This window comes from Diabrotica undecimpunctata, chromosome 4 (genome assembly GCF_040954645.1).
Source record: "Diabrotica undecimpunctata isolate CICGRU chromosome 4, icDiaUnde3, whole genome shotgun sequence".
Taxonomy (NCBI): Eukaryota; Metazoa; Arthropoda; class Insecta; order Coleoptera; family Chrysomelidae; genus Diabrotica; species Diabrotica undecimpunctata.
Window position 1 is genome coordinate 132,863,043 of NC_092806.1, and position 27,916 is coordinate 132,890,958.

At 33.9% G+C, this 27,916-nt stretch overlaps 1 protein-coding gene across 4 annotated transcripts in view; it reads left to right on the forward strand.

Moving 5' to 3' along the window:
• Myo10A (unconventional myosin 10A) overlaps positions 1 to 27,868 on the forward strand; it is a 255,983-nt gene extending 228,115 nt beyond the window's left edge. For all 4 annotated transcript variants that reach the window (XM_072530303.1, XM_072530304.1, XM_072530306.1 and 1 more), the window contains exons 19-23: positions 186 to 445; positions 10,565 to 10,811; positions 13,950 to 14,326; positions 20,244 to 20,447; positions 22,218 to 27,868. In XM_072530303.1, coding sequence (XP_072386404.1) covers positions 186 to 445; positions 10,565 to 10,811; positions 13,950 to 14,326; positions 20,244 to 20,447; positions 22,218 to 22,905 — 1,776 coding nt within the window. In that variant the 3' untranslated portion in view covers positions 22,906 to 27,868. The remainder of the gene's footprint in view (positions 1 to 185; positions 446 to 10,564; positions 10,812 to 13,949; positions 14,327 to 20,243; positions 20,448 to 22,217) is intronic.
• Positions 27,869 to 27,916: the final 48 nt, after the last annotated feature.

Below are 27,916 nucleotides of genomic sequence, written 5' to 3' on the forward strand. Positions count from 1 at the left end.
TTGATTTAAAGAGGACATATTTTTTAAAGACACTTAATTTTTGATGTTGATCAAATAATAATTGGTAGGGCATTACCCTATTAAGATTATAGATTACAATAAAAGTATGGACACAGTGATTTGTTTTGATTTATGAAATATATTATTTTATACAATGTAATAATTCCAATCTTTTTGTATTTTAGATTCAATCAAAATCTCATTGGGAAGTCTCTTCTCCACAGCGTACACGTTCTCCACCTGTAGATTCTTTTGAAAGCGTCAGTACAACTAACTTTAATACCACTAGCACCAAATCTAGGACTGTTGTTCAGGAAAGTTCTCCTAAACATCATCCGAGGGACTCCAGAGGAGATGGAGCGCAATCGCCGAGCAGTCCAACGCCCCCTTCGGGCAGATATTCTCTGTTGCAGTTTGCTATGCATAACTTTCGACAGTCTGCAGAGTAAGTAAAATATTTCTTTGATCAAACTGATATTGAATATTTTATGACAATTATAATTCTTAAAATAAACACATTTGGAAATCAAATATTTAGACTAAAAATTAATCGCTAGTACTCTTATTACCAAATTCTTTATTACCCAGTAGCTTAATGTGTGCACTTTATTGTGCATACAGTGTAGACGAGTCTGGGCTGTCCACTGTTCACACGCCTATGAAAGTTTAAGCAGGTACCAAAAGGGACAAAACAAGTAGGTAACGTGACATCAGGGGTAACGATTGTCGCTTATGTAGATGCGCTAGGAAATTCGGTGCGTGCCTCATTGTATGATATTTTCAAGACTGCATTATAGTCCCTACATGATTAATACCGCAGCCTAGAAACGCCGGGTCTTGCTATTCCCAATAGGTGGTCCAACGCTGAAAAGTTTGAAGATTTTTTAAACCATTTCATAAATTAATTACTATTTAGAAGGGAATAAGCCACAATTAAAGGTTAAAGTACGTTTATTGACGTTTCAATTTCCACTTCGGAATTCGTTCTCAAAATACAAACATTAGTAAATTAAACAAATTTTGTTTTTTTGTTACTTGGTGAAAATTTTTTCTAATAATTTAATTTTATCTGACTCATTTATATTGACAATTCAGACATAAATTATACATTTTAAAGTAGACGACTTTAAAATGATATTGCCAATGTTGTTGAGTTGCGTTCCTGGAACGACTTTACTTGTAAGATAGTTCATTCGATTACATGAAATCAACTTTAACTTGAGAATATCCGTCAGAAAAAATCATAGCATGTAATTCGTCTTTAATAGCCCAAAATAAAGATAGTCTGCAAAGACTAGTCCACACATTTAATATAACAGCAAAATAATTTAATGTGACCAAGTAATGGAAATACAACTACTACTACTTGTCGGTTTATAACGTTCTCCGCCGTTTTCCGACTTTCAATCGCCACTTAGACCGGTTGTTCCATAGATCTTCTTCCATGACCGTCTCTCTCAGTTCTTTATTTATTCCTTCGCTCCAACTTTTTCTCGGTCTACCTCGTTTTCTCTTTCCTTCTGGTTGCCACTTTAGTATTTTTTTTTGGCATTCGTTGTTCGTCCATTCTTTGTATGTGTCCAAACCAGATAAGTTGTTTTGTTGTTAGGTCATCTGTGATTCTTCGTTTGTATCCCATTATTTCTCTAATGCGTTCGTTGGTAATCCTTTCTCTTCTAGATCTTCCTGCGGCTCTTCTCCAAAAATCCATTTCCGTCGCTTTCAGCGTTGACAGTGTTCTTTCATTCAGCGGCCATACCTCACAGCTGTATAAAGTGATACTTTTTACTATAGTCTTATATATCCTCTTTTTATTTTCTTTTCTGATGGATTGGTCCCATAAAATGGTGTTTAACATTGTGATGGCTTTTCTCCCTGACATATTTCTCTCTCTTATGGCTTTGTCTAATGTTCCATCTTGTGAAATAGTGATACCTAGGTATTTGTAGTCACAGCAGTGCTTTATCGTAGTGTTATAGTCTAACATGAGATCTTTTTGTTCTGCTCCAATGCACAGGTATTCGGTTTTCTTTTTATTTACTTCTAGACCCCATATATCATACTCTAATTTTCATACCTTACATACCTTTACATACCTTAATTTTCGTGCCATATAGTTTAAATCGTCATAATCTTGAGCCATTATTACTTAATCGTCTGCAAAGTTAAGCGTATATACCATAGTATTGGTGAGCGGTATCCCCATTGTCCTGCATTTTTGTTTCCATCTTTTTAAAGCACTTTCGAGGTAAATTTTAAATAAAGTGGGATCGAACTTTTATCGATGATGCTTTGCACGCACACTACACGACATTTATTCGATGACGTTTGTTACTCCACAAGGGTTTGTTAGGTGGAGTACACAAAATCATAAAGAACAACACAGAACTGCGTAGCAACACAGAGCTACGTACGTTGAGGAGTGTCCAAAAACGCAACTAGTCCTCTGGTCGGTCGACAAAGATCGATGTGTGTGCGCGCGTTTATTTGATACTATACGCCTTGGAACGACGGCAGCCGTAAATACAGTGACATTCATCGATCGCCACACGACATCGATGCCGTGCCGTTTGGCGATCGATGTGGCTCACATTGTTTCTTCGCGTCACCAAAAGAATTTGGTAGATCGAACTTCTATCGACCGTCCAAATTCGATGTGTGTGCGCCGAGCGTTAGAGTTTCGACCAATCAACCAATATATATGTCTAAATTTAATGCCTAGTTGTTTTCTTTTGATAAAGATATGCTTCTGCCAGGTCGTTTGTCAAGATGGATACCTAAGTATTTTGTGTCGTTTGCCTTACTTAATTGCTTGCCATTGAGTGTGTCTGAAGGGCATTCACCTTGTTTTATTGTGAAGGTTACATGTGTTGACTTGGTCTCATTTACTCTAGTTCGCTATTTTTTTAGCCAAGTTTCTATTTTATTTATGTTTTTTTTGTAAATTTTCTTATGCTTTTGTGGGATTAAAGTCCGTTGGCAGTATTGCGGTGTTGTCTGTAAAAGTAGCAACTTCTGTGTTACTAGTGAATGGATATCTGCAATGAACATCGGGAATAAAATAGGTTCTAGTACACTTCCTTGTGAAACACCTCCTTTGATAGGATGGAGCTGAGTATATTCATCGTACTGCTTTACCAGGAAGTATCTATCTGATAGGTAGGATTTTAGGAGTGGAAAAAAAGGATATGGCAATTGTTTCTGTATGTTATAAAGTAGGCCTTCATGCTAAACTTTATCGAAGGCTTGACTGATTTCTAGAGAGGCTGCTGAGAGGTAGGATTTACTTTCCAGCGCGTAGGAGATTTTTTTTACTATTCTGTGGACCTGTTCCATTGTTCCATGCTTTAACCTGAAGTCGAATTAGTGGTAGAGAATAAGTTTAGTTTTTTCTAAGATTGGAATAAATCTTATTAATAGAAGTTTTTCGAATACCTTTGATAGAATTGGCAGCAAACTTATAGGTCTATAGCATTTTAGGTCATTTGGTTTTTTTCCAGGTTTTGGTGTCAGGATAATCTGTGAAATTTTCCATTGACTAGGAAAGTAGCCTGTTCTGATGATGGCGTTGAAAATGCTCTGCAGATACTTGTACCATTTTATTGTACATCCTTGGAATAGCTTGCCTGTTATCAGATCAAATCCTGGGGCTTTTTTTGGTTTTATATTTTTCATAATTGTATTTCTTATTTCGGTAAGCGTGAAGTTTTTAATCGATAAATCCAGTAATTCACCCAAATGTACCCTAGAGCATTGGGACTAATTCACACCTCTCTCAAAAACGCACTCTCTCTTCAAATGGTAGCACTCTACGGTTTTTTCATATTTGGGAGCCCATTGACCGTATGAAAAAATAAAATCACTTTAATTTGTTAGTTTCTTTATAACGTACATAATCAATAGCCTATTATATTTTGTGGGGATGTTTATACTTCGAACAGCAACGTACACTGTCGAAATGAGCATGCCGGGTTGAGGGGGAGACGGGAAGAGACAACTAGTGAAAATATATCAATTGACGTCTATAATTTCATGACGTTACGGATGTATTTCACGAAAAAAATAATTACCATGGAAATTAAAAGAACAATACATACAACACGTGTTACTTTACAACAATAACCTCTTAAATAACAATATTAGAATTAAATACCTCCGTCTGAAATTCTTACGAGCTACGTTATACTCTTAAGCCTATTATTAATAAACGCTATCAGTCTAATTAATCAAAAGAGTTAAGCAACCAAGTGCAACACTGCAAAGTATGTATACTTGTATACATTGTAAAAAATTAGAAAGCATAATAAATGGTAGTCTTCTTTCTCTTCATTTCATTGGCGGTTTAATATGATCTATATTTTTCCTAGACCTATATGTTTAGTATAACTGTAGTTTTGTGGTGTGCGCGTTCTCTGCGTGTTATTTATTTAATTGCCGGGAGTAATGAAGGTTGGTAATTTATTGAAAAGTGGAATATCGCTAGTCCACAATTAATTAATAATAATATGCGGTTTTAATTCACAATTACTGGGTAATTTATTTTATGTGATTGGTTAGTTGTTGCTGATTGTGGATGAAATTATTTATTATACGTTTTATTTAGGTTACAAAATATATCATTGTAGAATATTTCCATTTTCTACAACGAATTATTTACAAAGTACATGTAAACCATTTGAAGAAATAGTTTAAGTACTATTTTTGATACACACACAACCAAACTTATATGGAATCATCGATTTCCTATTTAAATCAAAATATTTCCTAAAATATTTATTTTGAAGCAATTTAATCACCACTAAAAAAAATTAAAGAGAACAATAAATTCTTGAAATAACAAATTTAAACTATTGGTTTTAAATTCAATAGCATAAAAAATTTCAATTTAAAACGAATATTTAAATTGTTTTTATTTATTTATGTTTCTATAGTAGTCAGTGTTACTCATCATCTTTCTCTTTGCCTTTATCCCTATGCGGGGTCGGCTTCCCTAATTACATTTCCCCATAAGTGTCTACCTTGGGTCATATCATTATTAATACTCTTTACCGACATGTCCTGCCTAAGCGTCTCCCTCAGGTCTTTTTTGGTCTTCCTCTCCTACTACTTCCAGGAACCCGCAGATCAGCAATTAGTCGTATTGGGTGATTAACGTCTCTAAGTTGAACATGACCAAACTATTTTAACCTATGCTCTCTCATCTTGGCAACAATTGATGCCATGCCTAGACTTCCCCTAATATACTTATTTTACCAATTTTTGTCACTCCACTCATCCATCTAAGCATTATTATTTCCGCACATGCATTCGAATTCGTTGTTCCTCTTTCTTTTTACTGCCCAACATTCAGTTTCGTACATCATAGCTGGTCTTATGGCTGCTTTATAGAATTTTCCCCTTCAGCCTCATTGCTTTATTCAAATTTGCACCTCTCCAGAGCCTAACTACAGGTTCTAGAACCAAATCAACATACCTCCGAGCTGTTAAAATTGGTTGGATGTAAATTAAAGGAGTTTTTTACCGTTCATACCGATCTGGCAGTTTCCGTTTTTGCTTGTCTTCCTAGTTCTCTAAGGACACGGATTCTTCGGTCATCTGATTTTACACAAATCCTAGTTTTGTCTGAAAATAACACATTTTGCCAATATCCAGTATTTCAGTTTTGAAGTAATTACTATTTAAATGGGAATAAGCAACAGTTAAAGGTTAAAGTAAGTTTATTAACGATTCAATTTCCATTTCGAAATCGTTCTCCAAATACAAACATTAATAAATTAAACAAATTTTGTTTTTTGTTACTTAGTAAAAAATTCTTCTAATAATTTAATTTTATCTGACTCATTTATATTGACAATTCAGACATACATTATACATTTTAAAGTAAACGACTTTAAAATGATATTGCCAATATTGGTGAGTTGCGTTCCTAGGACGACTTTACTTGTGAGATAGTTCAATATTTGTTTAATTTACTAATTTTGAGAACGATTTCCGAAGTGGAAAGTAAAACGTCAATACACTTACTTTAACCTTTAATTGTGGCTTATTCCTATTTAAACAGTCATTACTTTAAAATGCCGCAAGAAAATAGCTTCAGAACAATATTTTAGTTTTGGTATTGAAGACACCTATTTAGGCGATGAATCTTGTGCTGCCTAGATAACTTGGGAACCCATGACTATCTACTGCTATATAGTCCTTGGGTACGAAGTTTGTTTCTTATCTTTTTAACTTAAACACTTACAACTGTAGCTTCCAAAAGTTGCCTTTGGAGCTAAGGGTGAGAAATTGTTGTGTCTCTTCTAGCTTTTTGGATAATAAAACAAACGTGGGGTGAACTGTTTTTACTTTTTGGCGACTTTATCTTGGTCTATTCTTAAGCTTTCCCAATTCCTGATACCTAGCATAGGTTTTTGACAGAACGCACTGTGTTGTGCCTACTAAAGCAGGTATGTTCCTCTGAAATATTCCTTGCTCTGATCAATAATGTTTCTGATTTGCTGATCAGTTAACCACACATAAGGTATATTTTCGTATATTTGTTCATTTACAAATAAAACAAATATTCTATAAGGTACCAAGTTATGTTGTCCGAATGTTTTATCAATTTGTTTATTTTCGATAAAAACTTTTGTTCTTCGCAACAATAACAAGTTTTTTCCAACAGAAATAAATATTGGTTTAAAATCTATGGCGATTCTAAATCTATATCCACATGGTAAGTTTTATTGTGTGTAGGGATATAAAAGAATCACCAAATAAGGTAATTTCAAGTGTATCAGAGTAATCAAAGGTATCAAAGTAAAGACTCATTTAGTATTTTATTTGTGGTAACGAAGTTGTTTCTTCTTTTATTATTAACTTAAAGTACTGTTATCTTGTCTATATATAATACTTCTTACTATACATTAATTTTTAAATGATTTATAGATTTGAAATTATGTATTAATACGTTTTTCTTCTTCTGGTGCATTCCCTTATCCGAGGTTTGCAATTACTACATCAAAATCGTTTCTATATCTACACCGCTCTTAGTAATTGTTAAACTTTCATGCCCGTCCAAGTTCTGTATCGCCCATATTGGGAAACCCTGATATTGTTTTTCTGCCTACTCCCATTCGGTCTTCAATCTTCCCTTCAGTTATTATTCGTAGCAAGTTATATTTGTCATTTCTCATTATGTGGCCTAGGTACAAAGTCTTTCTTTTCTTAATCGTTGTTATAAGCTCTAACTTTTTTTTATGGTGCTGACAATCTCTGTTTATTGTGTTGTAATACTATTCGATTTCAAAGGCTACTAGCCGTTCCATTTATTGTACATCCTAATCTATTCGTGTTTTTATTTCTATATCTGTATCCCACTTATCATTAAGTACTAGTTATAAGTATTTAAATTGGTGAAATTGTTCTAAGTGGGTATCATTTAGGCCAATAGGACAGTTTTCATCGGTTTTACTAATTATCATTACTTAAGTTTTTTTGAAGATTCATTGCCAGTCTCATTGTTTCACTTGCATTATTAACTCTGTCTAGTATATTTGGTAAGTCTTCTTCTTTTCTTTTTGCAATAAGAACGGTATCGTCTGCATATCTGATTATTGTTAATATATTTACTGTGCTGTTTCAGGATCTGTCCTGAGTACAAGTTGAAGAGCAATGGAGATATAACACAGCCTTGTCGAACACCACTTTGTATATGGACGGTTCCAGTAGTATGACTGGAATATTTTATGCTAATTTCTTCTTTCCAACAAAGGTTTTGAATTATGTAGAGGTCCTTTCCATTCAGTTTATTTTTTTCAGTTCGTTTAACAAATGTTCTTGCCAAACTCTATCGCCGTATCAAAAGCCTTCTGGAAGTCGATCTGAAGCAGAGATATACTTTTTTGTTGGCAATAGACGCATTTCTAAATTAGCTCTTGGGTTATAAACAGTGCCTTAGAGAGTTAGCTCCAAGTCCTTTCTACATCCGAACTGGGTCATTTATGTATATTTTACATTTTTTATAAATACGATTCTATATAATCTTTAAGAATATTTTTAGTAAGTGACTCATTAAGCTAATGAGGCTAAATTCGTCGCATGTGCGGAAGCTAGCTTGCTTTGATATAGCTACGAATTCTGATTAAAGCCATGCCTTTAGTATTACGCAACTTTCTATTTAACTAGTCCGTTTTTTAAGTTATTCTCTTTGTACTTTAACTGTAGTCTTCATTACGGCTTGTCATGCATTTTCTATTTCTCCATCTTCTGTTATGATTGTTTTTTAGGTCTTCATTAAGCTTAATTGCTACCTTTTTCTTTATTTGCTTCACTTTGAAATTTTTTAATATTACATTTTTTGGGTTTGCTTCAACGTCTTGTTTTTAGTTTTTGTCTGAGATTGTTAACGACTCGTTTGTGGTCTCACCCCACGTCCATGCCTGGGTAGGTTTTTGCACTCGAGATACTTAATTTAAACCTGTGATTAATCATAGCAATCATTAATATGCAGTCCATTTAAGACGACAAAGGGACTACTACAGGGTTGCTCCACATCCCCCACCCTATTCAAAATATTCCTGGAAAAAACCCTGAAACCATGGAAAAGAAAGTGCGAAGGAATGGGTATACCAGTAAGGAACGAATATCTGTATACGCTAAGTTTTGCCGACGACCAAATAGTGATCGCACAAGACGAGGATGAACTCAGTTTTATGATGAGAAAACTGGAGCAGGAATATACAAAGAATAGGATGGAAATAAACCTAAAGAAAACTGAATACCTAACAACGGAGAATACAGAAATAAAACAGCTGGAAATAGACGAAGGTAAACAAATCAAAGGAACAGACAAGTATAAGTATTTAGGTTTCATAATATCAAACAAAGGAACAACGGAGGAAGATATAAAAAATAGACTAGGACAAACAAGAGACTGCATACGAAAATTGAACCCGGTACTATGGGATAAGAACATCAGCATGAAAACAAAGAAAAAAATATATAATACCATGACAAGAAGTATCCTCACTTATGGGTGTGAAAATTGGACAATAAATAAGAAAACCAAAAACAAAATAAGAGCAACAGAGATGGAATTTCTAAGGAGAAGCTGCAGAGTAACAAGAAGAGATAGGATAAATAACATGGAGATTAAGAGGAGAATGGGCATGAACTCCGACATAATAGACTACATCGAACAGAAGAGGTTAACCTGGTACGGACATGTCAGAAGAGCAGACCAAAATCGGTGGATAAATAGAATAACAGAGTGGAGCCCGATAGGAAGAAGAAAGAGAGGCAGACCCCGAAGATCTTTCAGAGATGAGGTGGACGAAGCAATGAGTAGAAGAAACCTACAGGAAGGGGACTGGCTAAACAGGAAAAATTGGAGAAAACGGTTGAGTGAAGGAATACAGTGAAAACTGTGGAAATCCTTGTATATATATATATATATATATATATATATATATATATATATTAATCATAGCAAAAATGGTTTGATTATTATCTTAAGGTGATTTTCATGTATAGATTCACCTGGTATGTAGTTTAAACCAGGTGTTTGATACCATGTATTTTTCTTAGAAAAATAGTATGAGACGATAGCCTCTATCGTTACGTGTGCCTAGCTCCTATCCTCCAGTGATACCTGCTACTTTTTTTTCGATTTTTACAGTCGCCTAGTATAATCTTGATAGGGTGTTTCTTGATGTTTTTGTAATGTCAGTTATTGCTGCATAAAACTCTTCTACCTCATTCTTTTCTTTGTCTGCTCTGGGATTATGTACTTATATTTGATTGATGATACTGTTTTTACATTTCAGTTGTAGTAGCGCTATCCTTGCGGATTAAGCAATAAAGATTTCTAGCGATATGTAAAGAGAATACAGAATGTTCTTGTGTATGATAAATACAATACTATATTGTTGAGGACAGGTATTTTTCCACCAGAGAAGTAGATAACCTCGTTATCAATTTATAGTTTTTCTTTACCAGGCCATCCTACTTCGCTCAATCTCAATATTTGAATATTATTTCTATTTATTTCTTGAATTACATTATTGTTTTACTATCTTAGTAGTCGTAGAATATTCCATGTTCCAACTTTCATCGAATTTTTTAATATAACAAGTCCAGAGTTTCTTCGCATCCCTGCTTTATTTAAGAATCACCAGGAGTTGGGACCTTTGTTGATTTTACTTGATATGATGACTGATGTTCTTAAGATATTGTAAAGGATCTTTAATGCAGTAGTTTCTTCCTGCTTTCTGTATCCTGATCCCGTTGACCTTAATAGTTCTTTCGCCTTTAAACTCGATTCCTCCAGTCAAAGACAACAGAGTGTCTTTTCCTAAGGTCCACTCTTCCACCTTCTTAAGGAAGATGTTGGTATCTTATGTTGGTATAGTTCTATCAACTAAAGAAAAGTTGTTATGATCAGCTTAATTTATAAGATGTAGGTCTGGATTACTTTTAGGTATTTTTAAATTTATAACACAAAAATTATTAGTTCCAATGTTTACCACTTCTTTACAAGTTTTTACTTTGCTTATAAGCATATAAATATTTATTTTTATAGATTGGAAAACCTGAAAATGGACTCTATGGCAAAACCAAAAGACAAAAGAAAAGAATGGACGTGGAAACAACACACTGATCTTATAAAATGGCAGGGCGTACCTATTGACGGTTCATTGTTAAGGCTAGAAGACCCGGAATTATCGGCACTATCCATCGAATGTTTCGAATGTATATTAAGGTACTGCGGAGATTTACCTCTAATGCCAGATATGTCCGAAGTTAAATGTGTCTACACAGTTTTAATGGTAAGTTATGTGCTCAGATTATAGAGGAATCAACTCGAAAATACGCTATAAAATTATCATTAATTAAAGCAATTTTGCATACTTAATACTTTCATTTTTATATTTTTAAATAGCAAAAAATAAGATCATCATACTAATAAATTTTTTTTTTGTAATATTGTATTTCGTCTTTTTATCATACGATAATTTTAGTTAATTTATTTTTTCCAAATAAATTACCGTTTAAGTACTACTGTCTGAGTTAGCCCATTTCTTATTTTCTTTATTTTCTTGTTTTAATAAGATCCCCTTATTTTGGTTCATAAAAATGTTTAAAAATTGGGTTTTCATTTCATTATTAGAAATTCCATTCAAGAGAGTATCTGAACCAGAAGTTTTTAATGAAAATTCGATACCCTAAATATCAGTCTTTACCACAATATTAACTAGCTGAATGTAACAGATTTAACCAACAAATGGTGGAAGGGCAAAAACTCGCCACCACTGTGAGGTTTTTCGAAATCTGTCAAAATTTGAATATAGTTCTAACTTTATTAGAACATCTTATTAGAATTATCTTAACATCTATATAAAAGATGTATATCCAATATTAAATAATTAAAAAAATTTTAAATCCCAACACCTGGATTGCTGTTATCATTTTTAACATCATCAAAGTTTTGAATCTTTTGGCTGTAGTAATGCTATGTTTAACTAATATTGTTTCATGGTGCATTGACAATTTGTTTTCGACACCGTTCATGGGTATCTTGTCAATCAGTTACCAGCTGAAGTCCGTTTGAAGAGGTTTACTCTCCGGACACTGGAACTCACTTAAAGCATGGGTATATGTTACCTGAAGTAAAATTTAATTAAAATATTAAACATCAAATAATATTAACAACATCATGTACAATCTTTGGTAACATAATATATTTTAAAGGGTTTTTACCCAAATATTTTGGTGGCTCAGGCATGGTAACCTGTAAGTATAACCATTTTACTTTTTTTTTAACCTTAGTCAAAATTTTAAACCACGTTTGCTTTAATTAAATGGTTTATACTTATTTTAGGTATTTTTAACCTGATGATGGAACTGTTGTTCCGAAAACGTTCGTGTTTTTAATGTAGCCCTTTTAAGGGTTTTTATAAAATATACCCACATACAAAGATTAACCTCTTTTTGTGATACGTGGTATACAGCCAGCTGCAGGAATTATTTTCCTTGTGGATTTAGTTCTAACTTAGTTGACAGCTTTAGACTTAAGGATGTTCATTATTTTTTACATTAAGTTAAATTAATAAAACTAAGTTACCTTGAACATATTGAGAACATTCTTAGAGAATTGGCCAGACTATAAATATATATATATATACAGATGCATTTAAGACGTTAGTTCGCACTGTATGTGCCTTTTACCTACTTGCTAATAAAACAAAAGAAATATTTAAATCAAGCCATAATTTTTCTATCTTCAGTGCGGAAGATATGGCAGTTTATGGAGTCTGCAACAATTATTTTCGACTCACTTTCTGTTCTTCTTGCTATTTAAAATGTGGATTTTCCAATAACAGTGTAAATAATTATATTCTTCTAATTAAGAAAATCTTTTTTTTTTTAATTTCTAAAAATCAAAGAAGAATCAATTTTTTATAGATTAAAACTCATATAGGACTTCTTATTCTTTAGGTGCCATGTCCGTTCTGGATAAAGACGTTGGCCATCATCATGTTTGCAATTTTTTGAAACCTTTCTCTATCAGCTGCTGCGTGAAATAATTCTTCTACAGTCCACTTTGACAATGTTTAATTCATATTTATTTTTTTGATAATTTTTCTTTTATAATATTTAGTTTATTTCAAAAATCACAGCCATCGGTTCAATATAAAATAAATCAGTGCAAATCGATGTCATGCTGATAATATTAATGTTGTTGGAAAAACGAAAAACGCTGTACGAGAGACGCATGTAGTACTAAAAAAGCGGTTAGAAAACTGGTCTTAATTATAAACACCAATAAAATAAAGTAGGACCTGAAAATAAGCACGCAACCACAAATTCTACGGCCACTTGTTTTTGAAAACGAGTCATCGAATAGAATTTTCGCGGCCAACAGTGCTATTTTATTAATATAACAAATTTATAACAAAAAGTAATGAAAATATCTTAGGATGTTTTGAAAGAAAACTACTAAGGCGTATCTACGAAGTAATGAATGACAATGAAGTGTGGATGAAACGACAAAACTTCGAACATTATAGAACATACCATAAACCAGATATGGTAACATACATTAAGATAGGATGTCTGAGATGAGTAGAGCATGTAATGAGTATAGAACAAACTGAGCCCGCTAGAAAAGTGCTCTTTTCTAGACACATTGGTCAGAAAAGAAGAAGAAGACACACAACAAGGTTCTTGGATAACATCGATAAAAATATAAGAAATATGCGAATACGTGCTTGGCGGAGAAAGACAATGGATAGCAATGACTAAAGAGAAATTCTTGAGGAGTCTAGGACCCACAGAGAGTTGTAGGGAAGCCAGAATGATGATGATTATGATGATTAGTTTATCTGTTAATCCCTCATTTTTCCTTGATAATGAGGGTACTTTTTAAAATATTCAGTTTATTGCCTAGTATCGATCACTTCATTTTACGTTATGTCCTTCTCAATGTTTTCGCTAATGTTTTTGTGGAAGTTAAGGTTTTTGCTCCGTATCTGAGTTCTAAAAGAACACACTGGTTAAAAGCTTTTCTTTTTAAATAGATTGGGACATTTGTTTTAAACACGTCTCTCATTTTCCGACTAAAGCCGAACCGAAACTTACTCTGCTAAGTAGCTCAGATGCTTAGGTGTCACTCTAATCATTTAAATGCGTATTTTATAACTGTAATATATACATAGTTTTTTTGACCAAGTATGTCTCTGCCGCACTCATCTGCCAATTTTTATCTTAGTCATGCAGTTAAGGTTTACAGTTTATTTCCACTGTGTAAAATTCTTTGGTGGTCGACAAAAATAAGAACCAAGGGTCTACTAGATTCCATAGACTTTTCGACTAGAGTTTTAAGGCACTGCAGATGGTTCTTATGTTATATATAAAAAAATACACAATTGGCATATTTGATTAAAATTGTAAATCATTTGTTATAGCACTGTCACAAATTCATCCAACTACGGGACGAAGTCTACTGTCAACTAATGAAACAAACTACCAGCAACAAATCGCCGCACCCAGAATCATGCCAACGGGCCTGGCGACTACTATCCATAGTGGCAGCTTACTTTGCGTGCTCTGACGTTCTTCTTCCCTTCCTCATGGAACATTTGACGAGTGCCGCTAACGACCGGAGGCGGATCTGTCATGGAACTGCGGCTGTGTGTTTGTCTAATTTAAGGAAGACGCAAAGATGTGGTGGAAGAAAGAACGTCCCCTCGGTAGAAGAAGTGACGGCAGTCAGTGCTGGTAGAAGTGCTAGGAGACAAATATATAGGTTACCAGGTGGTGCTGAAAGAGTTGTTAATACAAGGTGAGTAGTGTTTACCTTTTTATTGTTGTAGGAATTGAATTAGTTGATAAATTTTTTAATGCATGTTGGCATGCTGGACAAATATAAATTAAAGACAGATAAATAAAAGACAGATATCGAGTACAGTTCTTTTACTATTTTTTTTTCAAGTACTTTCGCTCCCAAAGCATCTTTAGAAGCATTTCGTCAAAAAATTTGGCTATCCAGCACATATTCGAATAACAGAAACGTTTAAATACATCTGCACAAAAAACTAACAAAATATATGACACAATCGCATCTCAGAAAACTAAAACAATAGTAATCAAAAAAATACCAACCAGATGTAAAATAGAAAGTGATGGCATCAGTATTGAACAAGTAATGGAAATAAAATGAAGACTTGAATATGAAGACTTGGACAAAGAAGGAGAGATCAAATACAAAAAGCAAATATACTGGCAGGATGCCTTATAACCACTATATGGCGAAACATACACATTAACACTGAGACGAAGTCAAGAATTTATAAAGCCAGTGTAAGACCAATAATGACATATGCCTCAGAAACAAGATCCAACACAGGCACAATACAAAAGTTACTGGAAAGGTCAGAGATTAGAGTACTGAGAAGAATTACAGGAAATACGCTGAGAGATCGAAAGAAAATTGAAGACATTGTAAGAAAATTTAACGTACAGTGTAAAAACGAATGGATACTAAATAGAAATAAGAATGGAATAACCACATAAGCAAGAAATGTCACCAATTGGCAGAAGAAGTATCTGACGACCGCGCAAATGATGGAGTGACAACCTTCCATACAGGTATTAATCCGCGAATGAACAAGCATAATTGCTTATAAAGAGGAAGAAGAAGAAGAAGAAGAAAAAACTAGAACTAGACAAAGGACAAACAGTTTAAAAATTCTGAATGCTACAATATGGGCAATCAAATGAGAGGGAAGAGCTGTTACCGAGACATGTGCCGGCCTTTGAATTTCTAGAAAGCTTCGCAAGATACTGGCTCCAAAATAATACAATATTCAACACAATATCGTCTAAAATCTCTTCCAAACCATACCTCGTCGTTTGCAAGCTATTTTCATTACCAGAGGAGGCGACATTTGCTACTGAAGTCCATAAATTTTGTTTTGTTTTAACGGAAAGAATATATCAAAGTTAAACTGTTCACATAATTCCATACAATTAAAATAGTATTAATGCCCAGACTTTCATATCAATTTTAAACGAAATAACATATATTTTGTTATTGTGACCTTCCGTTTTTTTCTTTTTTTGCTATCATCAGCAAAAATTTGAATATTAAAGTCGTATATTTTCATTTTATATTAACACAGTTTGGCTCCAAATGCAACAGATTTTGAGGTGGATCAACGAAGGTTTAATACAACGTGAAGTGAAAACGTTTAGTACAACGCTCAACGTTTGGGGTTCTCACAAAGTGTTGTAAATAGAGCTTCCAATCGTTATGTCACAGGTGTAGCCTCATATGTTCATGGTAAAGGGCTACTACGGAGTACCAACCCTGTTGATGACCGATATATGCGAATTATTGCTAGAAAGAACCAAAACATATAATGATTCTTGCATCAGCAGAGCATTGTATAACGCCACTAGACGAATAATTTCAAACCAAACCGTTAGAAGATGGCTGGCTTAAGAGCAAGAAGATTTTTATCTAACCAGAGAACATCGCGGATTGAGAAGACTATGGGCTGAAGGACTCCGCAATGAACAATCCACGAATGGAGAAACTGTTTATTTACATATGAATCTAGATCGTATAAACTATTCCGATAAACGAACGAGGAGAGAGGTATAATGAACATTATGGAGTGCCTACAAGTGCTTTTGAGGAGGCTGTATTTGCGCTTGGAGTGGTCCACCGACTTAGTGGTTCTGACAGATGCTACGATCACGGCTCAGAGATATAGAGATATGGTTCATAATGGGATAATGTTCATTTTGATTGCTTTTAGTAAACTTTCAATATCTTAATAACAAAAACTCTTTTTGTAAGTAATCAGTCAGGGCCAGCGCCCACGGCGTAAATGTTGTAAAACTATGGTCTGAAATCGATTGCGCTTCGAACTGTTTTGTGATCTCGGCACCGTAAAAGCACGGGAATTGGCCTAGGGGCGATCCAAGTGAAACTGGTTTCCAGTCAGTCTAAAATCGATTTTGTTTTACCTTTCACCCGTAGTAGCAGATGTGTTGCAATTTTTTGTAGCACATTATTACCCGAATGAAAATGCCACAACAACCATAAGTCTACATTCAGCAACTAATAAAATAAAGATAAAAAGTGGAGTCAGGCAAGGTGATACCATGTCACCAAAGCTGTTCATTACCGTTCTTGAGTATGCATTTAAAAGACTAACATGGCAACAGAAAGGAATATCCATCGATGGAGAAAGATTTTTATCTACGTTTGCGAACGATATCGTGCTTCTGTCAGATAATCTGGGAAAGATCAAAGACATGCTCCAAGAACTGAATGACATACTACAAGAAACTGGGCTGGAGATAAATTTCGAGAAAACCAAAATGATGACCAATATGGTTCCCAGCGAAGAGATACAGATCAATAACAACAAGCTGGAATTAATCGATTAATACACATACTTGGGTCATGAAATTAGAATAACCAGAGACAACCAAACCTGCGAGCTAAATAGACGAATCACGTTGGGATGAGCGGCATATGGAACGATGAGAGACATTTTTAAAACAAATACCCCAATTCACCTGAAAAGGAAGACATTTAACCAATGCATCTTACCAGTCTTGACCTACGGAGCAGAGACCCTAACTTTAACGAAAGCTACTGCCGAAAAACTTAGGGTAACACAAACGCGAATGGAGAGATCAATGCTGAGCCTGACCTTGAAAAATCGCGTGAGAAATGAGGAGATACGCCGACGAACTGGCGTAGAAGATATTATACTGCGAATCAATAAACAAAAGTGGAGGTGGGCTGGACATGTTGCTAGAATGGAAGACGGAAGATGGACGAAGAGATTATTGGAGTGGAGACCAAGAGCCGACAAGCGAAGTCGAGGCAGACCACCCACCCGATGGACCGACGACCTAAGGAGAATAGAAACAAACTGGATTGCAGCAGCTAGAGATAGAGAGAACTGGAGACGTTTGGAGGAGGCCTATATCCAACAATGGATGTAAAAATGGGGCTGGATGATGATGATGATGACATTATTACCCGAACGTTTGGGAAACATTTTAGGATATAAATATTTTAGGTTAGTCAAATTAAACTGAAATTAAAGACTGGTCCAAACATATTGTTTAGATTATTTCAATAGTACCTATAAAGAATTTATATTAACTGAATAATTGAAAAAATAATTCTGTTAAGATTCTATTTTAATTCTGTGTAGACATTACAACTGTCAATTGGAGATTAGTAAAAATGAAGAGGATGTTACAAAAGATATTATTCTATTGATTTTTCAGAATAACGAATAACTTTTTCACATTGAAAATTTAACCAAAAATTTGTACAAGATGTAATTTGTTCATGTGTTTTGATAGCCAAGCAATATATTTGTGAAAAAAAAAACATTTTTTTTAATTCGTCTTTCCTATACCCACCAGAAAAGAACAAAGGTTTAAAGGTAATGAAAAGAGAACTCACACAAAGTAAAAAAGAAATATACAAGCTAGAAGATAAAGACGGAAAGGCAACAACAGATAAACAAAACATTCTGAAAATAACTAGAGAGTTTTATAAAGACCTCTATACCAGCCAAAGATCACAAGAAAATTTACCGACACGAGTAAAGACTCTCATAAATCAGGGATCGGAAATACTTTTACCCATTACTGTGTCAGAAGTAAGATCAGTTTTAAAGGAAATGAAGAACCATCGATCGCCTGGTGACGATGGACTCGTTATTGAGGCAATAAAAGCAGGAGGAGAAATTCTATTAAAATCAGTAAGCGAACTGTTTAATAAATGCTTACATGCGGGTACGATTCCTAAAGACTGGAACAATGCAGTGATAGTCTTGTTACACAAAAAAGGTGATATTACTAAATTAGAAAATTATAGACCCATCAGCCTCTTGACACATATGTATAAACTCTTTATGAAAATCTTAACAAAGAGACTAACACCTAAACTTGATTTCTATCAGCCCAAAGAACAGGCAGGCTTTAGGAGAGGATATGGCACAAATGACCATTTGCACACCATAAAGATCTTAATTGAAAAATGCATCGAGTACAACATACCACTGGTTCTTGCATTTGTCGATTACGAGAAGGCTTTTGATACTGTAGAGTTTGAAACCGTACTGGAAGCCCTAAATCAAAGCCGAATAGATTACAGGTACACGTCACTAATCAAAAACATCTACGAGAACGCTACATCAAGTATACGACTACACGAAGACACAGAAAAATTCAGCTTAGGTCGAGGAGTAAGACAAGGAGACAATATTTCACCAAAATTGTTCACGGCAGCTCTAGAGTCAATATTTAAGAACACCCAATGGCAAGATATGGGCATCAATATAGATGGAGAAAGATTAAATCATATGAGGTTTGCAGATGATGTCGTATTAATCGCAGATAACTTACAGGATACGGTTTCTATGCTACATTCGCTTAAAAGTCTGTCTGAAAGAGCAGGATTAAAGATAAACTTTGAGAAAACTAAACTTATGACAAATCTCGTAATGAGTGGAAATATAACTATCGACAATAATACCATACAACAAACAGACACTTACAAATATCTGGGACACGAGATCAAAATAAACAGAGACAATCAAACAAATGAAATACAGAGGCGAATAGGCCTGACATGGGCAGCATTTGGCAAACTAAGCCATATTCTAAAAAGTTCAATTCCCATGTGTCTCAAGCGAAAAGTTTATAACCAATGTGTTTTGCCTGTACAAACTTATGGAGCAGAGACTTTAACACTCACGCAGAAATCTGCGAATAAACTAAGAGTTACACAACGAGCCATGGAACGTGCAATGCTGAATGTGAGCCTCCGAGACCACATAACAAACCGACAAATCAGGCAAAAATCAGGAGTTCAAGACGTCATCGAAAGAACCACGAGACTTAAGTGGAACTGGGCAGGACACTTAGCCAGAACACAAGATGGACGATGGACAAGACGAATTATGGAATGGAGGCCCAGAAATTATAAAAGAAGCCGAGGACGACCACCGACTAGATGGACCGACGACATAAAAAGAGTAGCGGGAAACTGGCTACAAGCGGCCCAGTGTAGAGAACACTGGAAAGAACTGAGGGAGGCCTATGTCCAGCAGTGGACGGGATTGGCTGATTGATGATGATACCCACCATTTTGTCACATTTAACATTATATTATAACACAACTGATCCGAAACTAGTCGCTTCATGGGTGGTTATAAACCAATTGCATATGAAACTAGTTTTCCATATTTGTTTTAAAATAGTTGGGTAGTGGGCGCTGGACCTTATCTTAGTAAGAGCGCCCACCAAACTGGCATGTCAAGTAGCACACGTCTAGCATGTTACTTCAAATGTAACCAATAAAAACGAATGATTCAGCGCATACAAAAATGACAGTGACGTTATTCAATCTAATCATTCGTTTGCATTGGTTAAATTTTAAGTAACATACTAGACGTGTGCTACTTGCTACTTGCCATGCCAGTTTGGTGGGCGCTCTCCTTTACTTTACCTTATTTATGTTGCAACCGAAACGAAATTTGAAAAAATTCAAAATTCTAAAATAACTTTTAATTCAGGCATGCCTCTTATTTTAGGCTCGTCACTACTCGGCAGTGTATGTTAAGTTCTTCGAATTCCGACTGTTTACCACAATACCTATATATACATGTATGCTACAATATAAGTTTAATATATTTATGTGTTTTATTAATTTGTAGGTGTAGCACAGTGGTAGCTGATGTAATCAGTGAGTTGTGCGGCCTCATTGGCGTTACCAGTGAAGTAGAACAACAAGAGTTTAGTCTATACTGTATAGTACAAGGTGACGCGTTTACCATGCCTTTGGCCGCTGATGAATATATCTTGGATGTTACTACAGAACTACATAAAGCTGCTCAACCATTCTACTTAATATTTTGCAGGTAAACACTATTTAATTTAAACGTTTATATAGTTTTTCCACGGAATATTTCTGGGGATGATAACTCTTAGTTCATATAAAAATAAAACAAACTATATATATAGAGGGTTTTAATTAAATTGGGAAGAATTTTCTAGAAAAATATGAAAAAGAACACTTTTATGTCAATAATTAAGTATGACAGGAAATAAGGAAATTTTAGGGAAGGTTGTCCTTAGTCTCATATAAAAACTGGGTGGCTGCTTTTTTTGAACATGTTTTCAGAAAAATAGTCATCTTGAATTTTAAATAAGTTACTTTTAGATCAATGGTCTCCTCCTTTTCTTCCCTGTTCTTGGAGCAACAGTTTGATGGTACTTGTATGGAGGTTTCACGATCTAACTCACAGATTCTGCATTGCTTCTCGTCCACAATCTGCAATATTTTCAGGTTCATTCCAAGTCGATTATGCTCAGTAACAATTCTTCTTAAAATGCATAGTCTGTTTTTGTTTAAACTAACGCAATTTTTAAATCTTAAATGGTTATAGTTTACAGAAGCAATTTTAATTATATCATTTCTTGTAATAAATCTTCCCAGTAGTTAAAATTTTGGGATCTATTTCTTTTCATCCTGTCCACATTTAATGCGGCTCTCAGTTCCTCTAAGGGAACAATTTACCTAAAACAGATGGCTACGTTATCACCAAGATTGAGCTCTGATCGGGCTCTTTCCGTTATATCGAGCCCCTTCTAACCTGGTATGCTGAAGTATCTCCCAAAAATTGTCATACGCATATGGATGTTCCGAGCAGTACCGTTTTATACCTTGTCTTATGGAGGTTGTCACTAAGTCCTAGCTGTTTTGATGATATCAAGAAATTTCTCTAGAATGACACTAAAGAATCCAGTATGGTCCCAGTAAGGCTTAACTTGTCATTCTCAAGCATACTATCAGCGACATATTGATAATAAGAGAGATTGTTAAGGTTTTCTAATATCATTCAGTTGCAGCAAATGCCTGGCAGCCACCGATAATATGTTGGGTGGTTTCTTAAGCTTAAAATCGATATCGGTATTTGTCGTTTGGCTCCTGAGGAGCTTTAACGAGACATTTTTGGTAATTTTTGGTTAGAAGACCTTATTTTGAAAGGCGAATAGGAAACTATCTTGGCAGTTGTCTTTGTAAAATGTTCTTTACAATTTAGCGTTCTATCGAGTGTCACACCTATATATCTTGGGTGTTTAGTGTGTTTGAGAAGTTTGTCTTTAAAGTGGATTTTTAATTAGTAGCTGGCCAGTCTGCTATTTAAATGAAAGCACGATACTTCCATCTTGGCGGCTTTGGGTTGTAATCTCCAATGGCTGAAATATCTTCCGAGGATAGCTAGGTCGTTTGTTAATATTTGCTTAGTAGTCTCGATCACCGATCCTTGTGGGAGGCCATTGCTCAGTTTCATTTGGGTAGTCTTATGGCCCATGATGAATTACAATTATCTTTTGCATAGCATAGCAATAATAAATTAAAATAAATAGACATAAAATAAAATCATGGCATTAAAGAAATCCAATAAAAAATGGGTCAAAAAACGGAATGGGAAAGTTATCTTTAAATAAAAATTGCAATAAATAGAAATAAAAATGAGAAGACGAAAGAAAAATAATTAATTTCATAAAGAGAAGGATCTTAAAATATATTTTTCAATAAATTCAATTCTCATTTCAATTTAATGGAAATTTTTTATAAAGTAACGTGTTTATCTTTATATATTTAATTAATGTTTTGCTTTCAGATCGGTATGGTACCATCCCCTTAAACACGATTCTAGTCCACTATATACAGAAGTTTTATTTAATCAAGTAGCTCCAGATTATTTAGAAGGTCTACTACTCAGATTAGGCAGCCCAAATTTACCGTCTAGTATAGTAAGAGATATGTCTTTAATAGCCGCTTTGCTTCATAGAGCTGCAGATCTTGGCCACTCGCCAAATCTTAAGGAAGTGAAGTTTTTATTACCCAAACCAGTTTTGGCGCTTAGAGAACCGAGACCTGCTCAATGGTTAGCCTTGGTGCAAACATCATGGGGACAAGCTGCTAATCTTCCAGTATCTACCGCTAAGTATCGCGTGCTGCAAGTTCTGAGTAACTGGTCGCTTTTCGGTAGCTCCTTCTTTGCCGTCAAGAGAGTCATTGGTGAAAGCGACAATTCGCAGGAGCACATCTTAGCGCTAAATAAAAATGGAGTACATTTCTTGGATATGAATACTCACGAAACCATTCACCACTGGCCTTACGCGGAAGTTATTAGCACAAGGAAGGTCAGATCAGAAGATGGGGCATTATTTTTGGACATGAAATGTGGTAATCTACTGCAACAAAGAGTTACAAGGCTGCAAACTGAGCAAGCGCATGAAATATCGAGACTCGTCAGACAGTACATCAATTTGGAACAGGAACATAGTACGAGACTTCATAGTTAAAAAGTACAATATTTTTTAGTAATATGTTAATAGGTATTTACACATAATTTGAAGAATGCGTCTTAAGCTCAAATATTAGTAACGATTTAAATATATAGAGATCAGTTATCTACTGCTGATTTATTTTTTATAGTAATCTATTTATTCAGTTAAATTTGAATAGTAAGCGATAAGTCGAAATTTCTAAAATCTTGATAACATATCTAAAAGTATACGTCTAGTAATCAGAAAAAACGATATACTTTATTTTCTAATTTCAATTGTTGAAATTAGTTTATTTAAAGTTAGACAACTTTATCTAAAATAACTCATGTCTTATATAAAGACATTTTATACAAATTAAAGAATAGCAATTTGAAATAAATACTCAAAGATGATTGGACTTTTATAAACTGTAAACCTTGAGATCACTTTTAAGATATTATTATGCAATGAAACCCAAAAAATGGTAAATAGCATCAAATAAACATACATATAAACATACAGATAATATAAAATATGTTAAAAAGTAGTTTTTAAAGGAATTTATCGAAATAAAAATGTTATAAGTAATTAAAAAGAAATATTTTCATACTTTTACTTTGTATTGTGAGTAGGTACAGTACATTCCAATAATTATTATCGTAAGGTGCCCGAAATTACGTAATTCGTCTCGAGTTACCAAACATATCCGACCAGCGAACCGATCGGAAGGGATCGTTCATTTATTCAGTGGCCTAACTTCGAGGTGTAAGTTTTTGCTCATCACAAAATTATTCACACTACAATTTGCTTAACGAATGTTGTCAACGAATTGTTCTTTTCAAGAATTCCCATAATTTTTATAAACCGAAATCTTTTACGTTTATATGCAGGTTAGAACTATTTTTAATTTAAAGGTAGATAATTCTAAATTCTATAACCAATTGAATGGTTATATTGGACGATAGGTGAAAGACGGGAAGATGACGATATATAATATACTCTGTCCCACAATTTTGCCTACCTATAGAATAACTCCTCGCCATAATTTTCAGTCATACTAAAATAACCACTTTTTGAAATTGTATTTTTTCATTTTTGAATATTATTTAATATACCTAATTGTAATTGACTTCAAATTAATATTTTCAAAATTAACAAAATTTAGTTTCCAAACCGTCTGTTCAAATTTTAGATCCGCAAAAATTAAGTAACGTGTTTATTGTCTATTTTATTGAGTACTAAATTGAAACAAAGTCAATAATTTTTTGTCAACCACGGCTTGTTGTATGAGCCTTTTGTAAATGACATACAATGGCGCGATTGTAAAACGCTCTAGTTAACTTATATATGAAAGTATAACATTCAATCTTATATAAAACCCAATCTAATATATGCTCAGTGCACTTGGTTTTGCGTCTTTGTATATAAAACAAAATTAAACCTGACGGTTCTAATCTTTTATAAGTTCGTACCATACCTATCCTATCAGCTAGTAGCATAGTGCCCTCTGCATATCTGAGATTATGATTATCTCGCCACTGATTGATATATTTTCTATAGATTAAAATATTAAAGTCTTCTCTGAATAGTTTTTCCGAAAAGCTGCCAAACAATAAGGATGACATTGAACAACCCTGTCTTACTTCTCTCTTTACTTGAAATTGTCTATAAACTATACAAACTCTAACATGTCTACGGTTTATCTATTATGCCTTATTATCTAATTAAGGTTCTGATAGTATATAAGTGTGATTTTGGTACAGTGCATTGTTAAATGCTTATTCTAAATCAATAAAATTACGCGTAGTTACTTTGTGCATGCATGAGTCATAGCCGTTTAGACAATCCACTACCTCTACAATAACAATATGTCGTTTGGTATTAAATAAAATTGAGGTTGCATTTGCAAGATATATAGATAGGACGAGAAGGCTTAAAAGAAAGCAGAAGTAAAATATATTATCTTTTTTTTTTTCAATATTTTATAGAATAAAGTTGGTTAATATGTAATCAAGCATTCCTTACTATCTTTGTTTCAAGTTAAGAAAATAACATTGCGCTCATGGAGATCAGTGTTCCCAAAACTCTCAGGCACGTATTGATATTATATTGTCGATGATTCATTCTAATTAGAGCCGTATTCAGCACTGTGTAATTGTAGTTAATTAATTTCACTAATGAAAGGATATGTATAGTTGAATACAAAATAATGCATTATAAATACTTGTTTCTTTAATTGACATATATAGGTATGTAATTATTATAGGTCTAATAAAAATAGTTAAATTTTACTATTGTTTAACATTACATATTTATTACCGATGTAACCAAATTAATTAAGAGATGTAACCAAAAAAAACACAAGTGCAGCTTTAATTTTATTTTCATGTAAGTAATAACAACAATTACATACATAAAATTTTTTCCTTGTATACAGGGTGAATCACCACTAACGGAACGGAAGATTACAGCAAAAGAGTAAATTTATCCCATTTATTACCACAGGATCAATATCGTCCATCAACGCGTCAATAACCTAAAATTTTTGCTCTTCGTAAATAATAAGTTAACAATAGTTTTTCCAGTTTTCCACTGTTGCTACACCAAATGCATTTCTTATTAATTGTTCCATAGCGGCGGTCTTACTCTGTGTTGTGTGAGGCAATATGTCTTTTGACTTGACTCCATTCCATTTCAATTTGATTTAACTCACAATGGTATGGAGGATGGAGGTAGTCTCAGAATGGGAACATTTTTCTCTTTGCGCATCTCGTCGATTTTATATTTTATTTATTTTTCTTTGTATGTGTCTTCCATGAGCTCTGATTTTAAATAATCTTCTTCAAAAAAGATATCTTTCTCCAGCAACCATGTCTTAATTTGATCTTTATTGAAGATTTGTGACGGAATCACTTCTTCGAATGGTACGAATCTCCACGAATGGTACGAAGCCTTGTCCATCACCACAACAGTTTTCTCTGAAAGATTAGGAAGGAGCTTTTCCGTAAACCATTGTTCAAATATAGGACCATCCATCTCGATCATAATAGTCCGCTGAGTTCTTTTTAGCTGAAAACCAAAAAGCAGCCCCTTCTACAAAGCCCAATTATCTACCCGCATGCACTATAACAAATCGGAGGCCTCGTTGTGTCGGCTGTTTTAGGCTTTTTGACAACCCCTTAACAAACGCATCCCTGGTTTAAGTCACTGAGAGGTCCTTCCATTCTTTGGAAACACTATGTCCAACATTCACCCAAGTTTCGTCCAAATAAACGACGGTGTATCCTTGAAAACGAAATTTTTTTATCTCACGCAAATACTGATGCTTCTCCATTTTAGAATATCGGGCCGTTCAATCATGCTTGACTTTACTCCTCGTTTGCAAAAAACAAAGTTCATTTCATGGAGTATTCTCCACATTGTTGTGCGTGACATGTTTGCTAAATCTTTGTCTTTTTTAACCAGTGCAAAAACTGTGTTCAATGTCGGCGGTAAATTTTTAAAGAAAAAACTATGCACGATGGCACGTAGCCGCGTATAAACTACTGCATCCTAAGTGAACTTTCTGCTGTTCACTCTACCTTTGGTACGTTTTTTTTTGTTTTTGTTATGGGCCTTAGTCCTCCTTCCGTAGCTTCTTTGCATAGTTTAGAAATAGCACTAAAACTCACTCCCGCCATAGCACTTACTTTATCGGTTAAACTTCTAATACTTTCACCACTTCTTAAATTTAGATGATAATTAAATATATTTAAAACAATTTGTTTTGCATTGATGTCCAAGATATTCCCTTGGCTTAATTTTTGAATTTTCATTTTCAATTAACATTTAACTGTAAAGTCAGAATAACTACTAAAGAACCACAAAGCCTTATTATCATTATGTAGTCAGAGAAAACGACATAAAATCGCTGACATACGCACACCGTATTATTTTAAGTTGCAATTAGTAATTAGATATATGCATTCCAATGGATAGCTGGACAACCGCGCTACACAAAGCGGTCCATTTAATTGCTTATCTTTAATAGTCGGCAAAATGCATGATTTAGCTAAGCAATATTTTCTACTGATTTCCATGATTCATCATGGCATATGGTATTCTCACCGAAAAACAAATAAACTGTCGTTACTATAATTAAAATAATATAAAATAAAATTATCTTTTATAAATGCTATTTATTTAATTAAAATCATTTTCCCTACCTTTCATCTCTTGTTTCGAATGGGCACTTTTGGTCAATTACGTTAAAAAACATTTATTTTAATTCATGTCTGTGGAAACGAAAATACAAATAATACAGTCCTGAATCGTGCTTGTGTTCGTCGTGGCATCGCCGCGCTTCTACGTCCATAATAAATACATGGCCGTATCTCCGCAATGTTATTTATTTTCTTAACGTGGAACGCTCTATAACGTATGTAAGACGTACGTACTTACTAATAGAAGTACACCAGTTGACAGTATTCGTTGCTTTTTTTGGGATGGTTTACAAAGGTAAAAACATCAATTATATTATTTGTTTTATTGTATGTATTATTTGAAAAGTTCATTATACTGCTGTCTCACAGACAGCAATTTTATATTTACAATCCAATCTCAACAATATGTAAAGGTTATATTTGAGAAAAGTTAAATGTTTATGTTATATGTTACGTGTTAAATATTTATTTAATAATTATATAAAGTATAAGTCACCATGTAAAATACTAATGTTCTGTTAGGAAATGATATTATTTTAAGATATGAAAGTATATTCTGACAATTATTCGTGTTAAACATTTTCTTAGGTTAATGTATTATATTTTATGATACAGTTTAATAAAATCAAAATTTGTACAACCATAGATTCATTTTGCTTGATTTGATTTATAGTTTAGATAGATAGGAGATTCTATTTGTTTTTTTTTTTTCGATAATACTTTTGTAATTATTGTTTTTCTATTTTAAAATTTGTTAAATATTTCCCCGTAGTGGTGTAAGAAAATAAACAATAAAATATTTTATAATCTTATTTGATTTTTAGTTCCCTATTTTTTATTGTTTT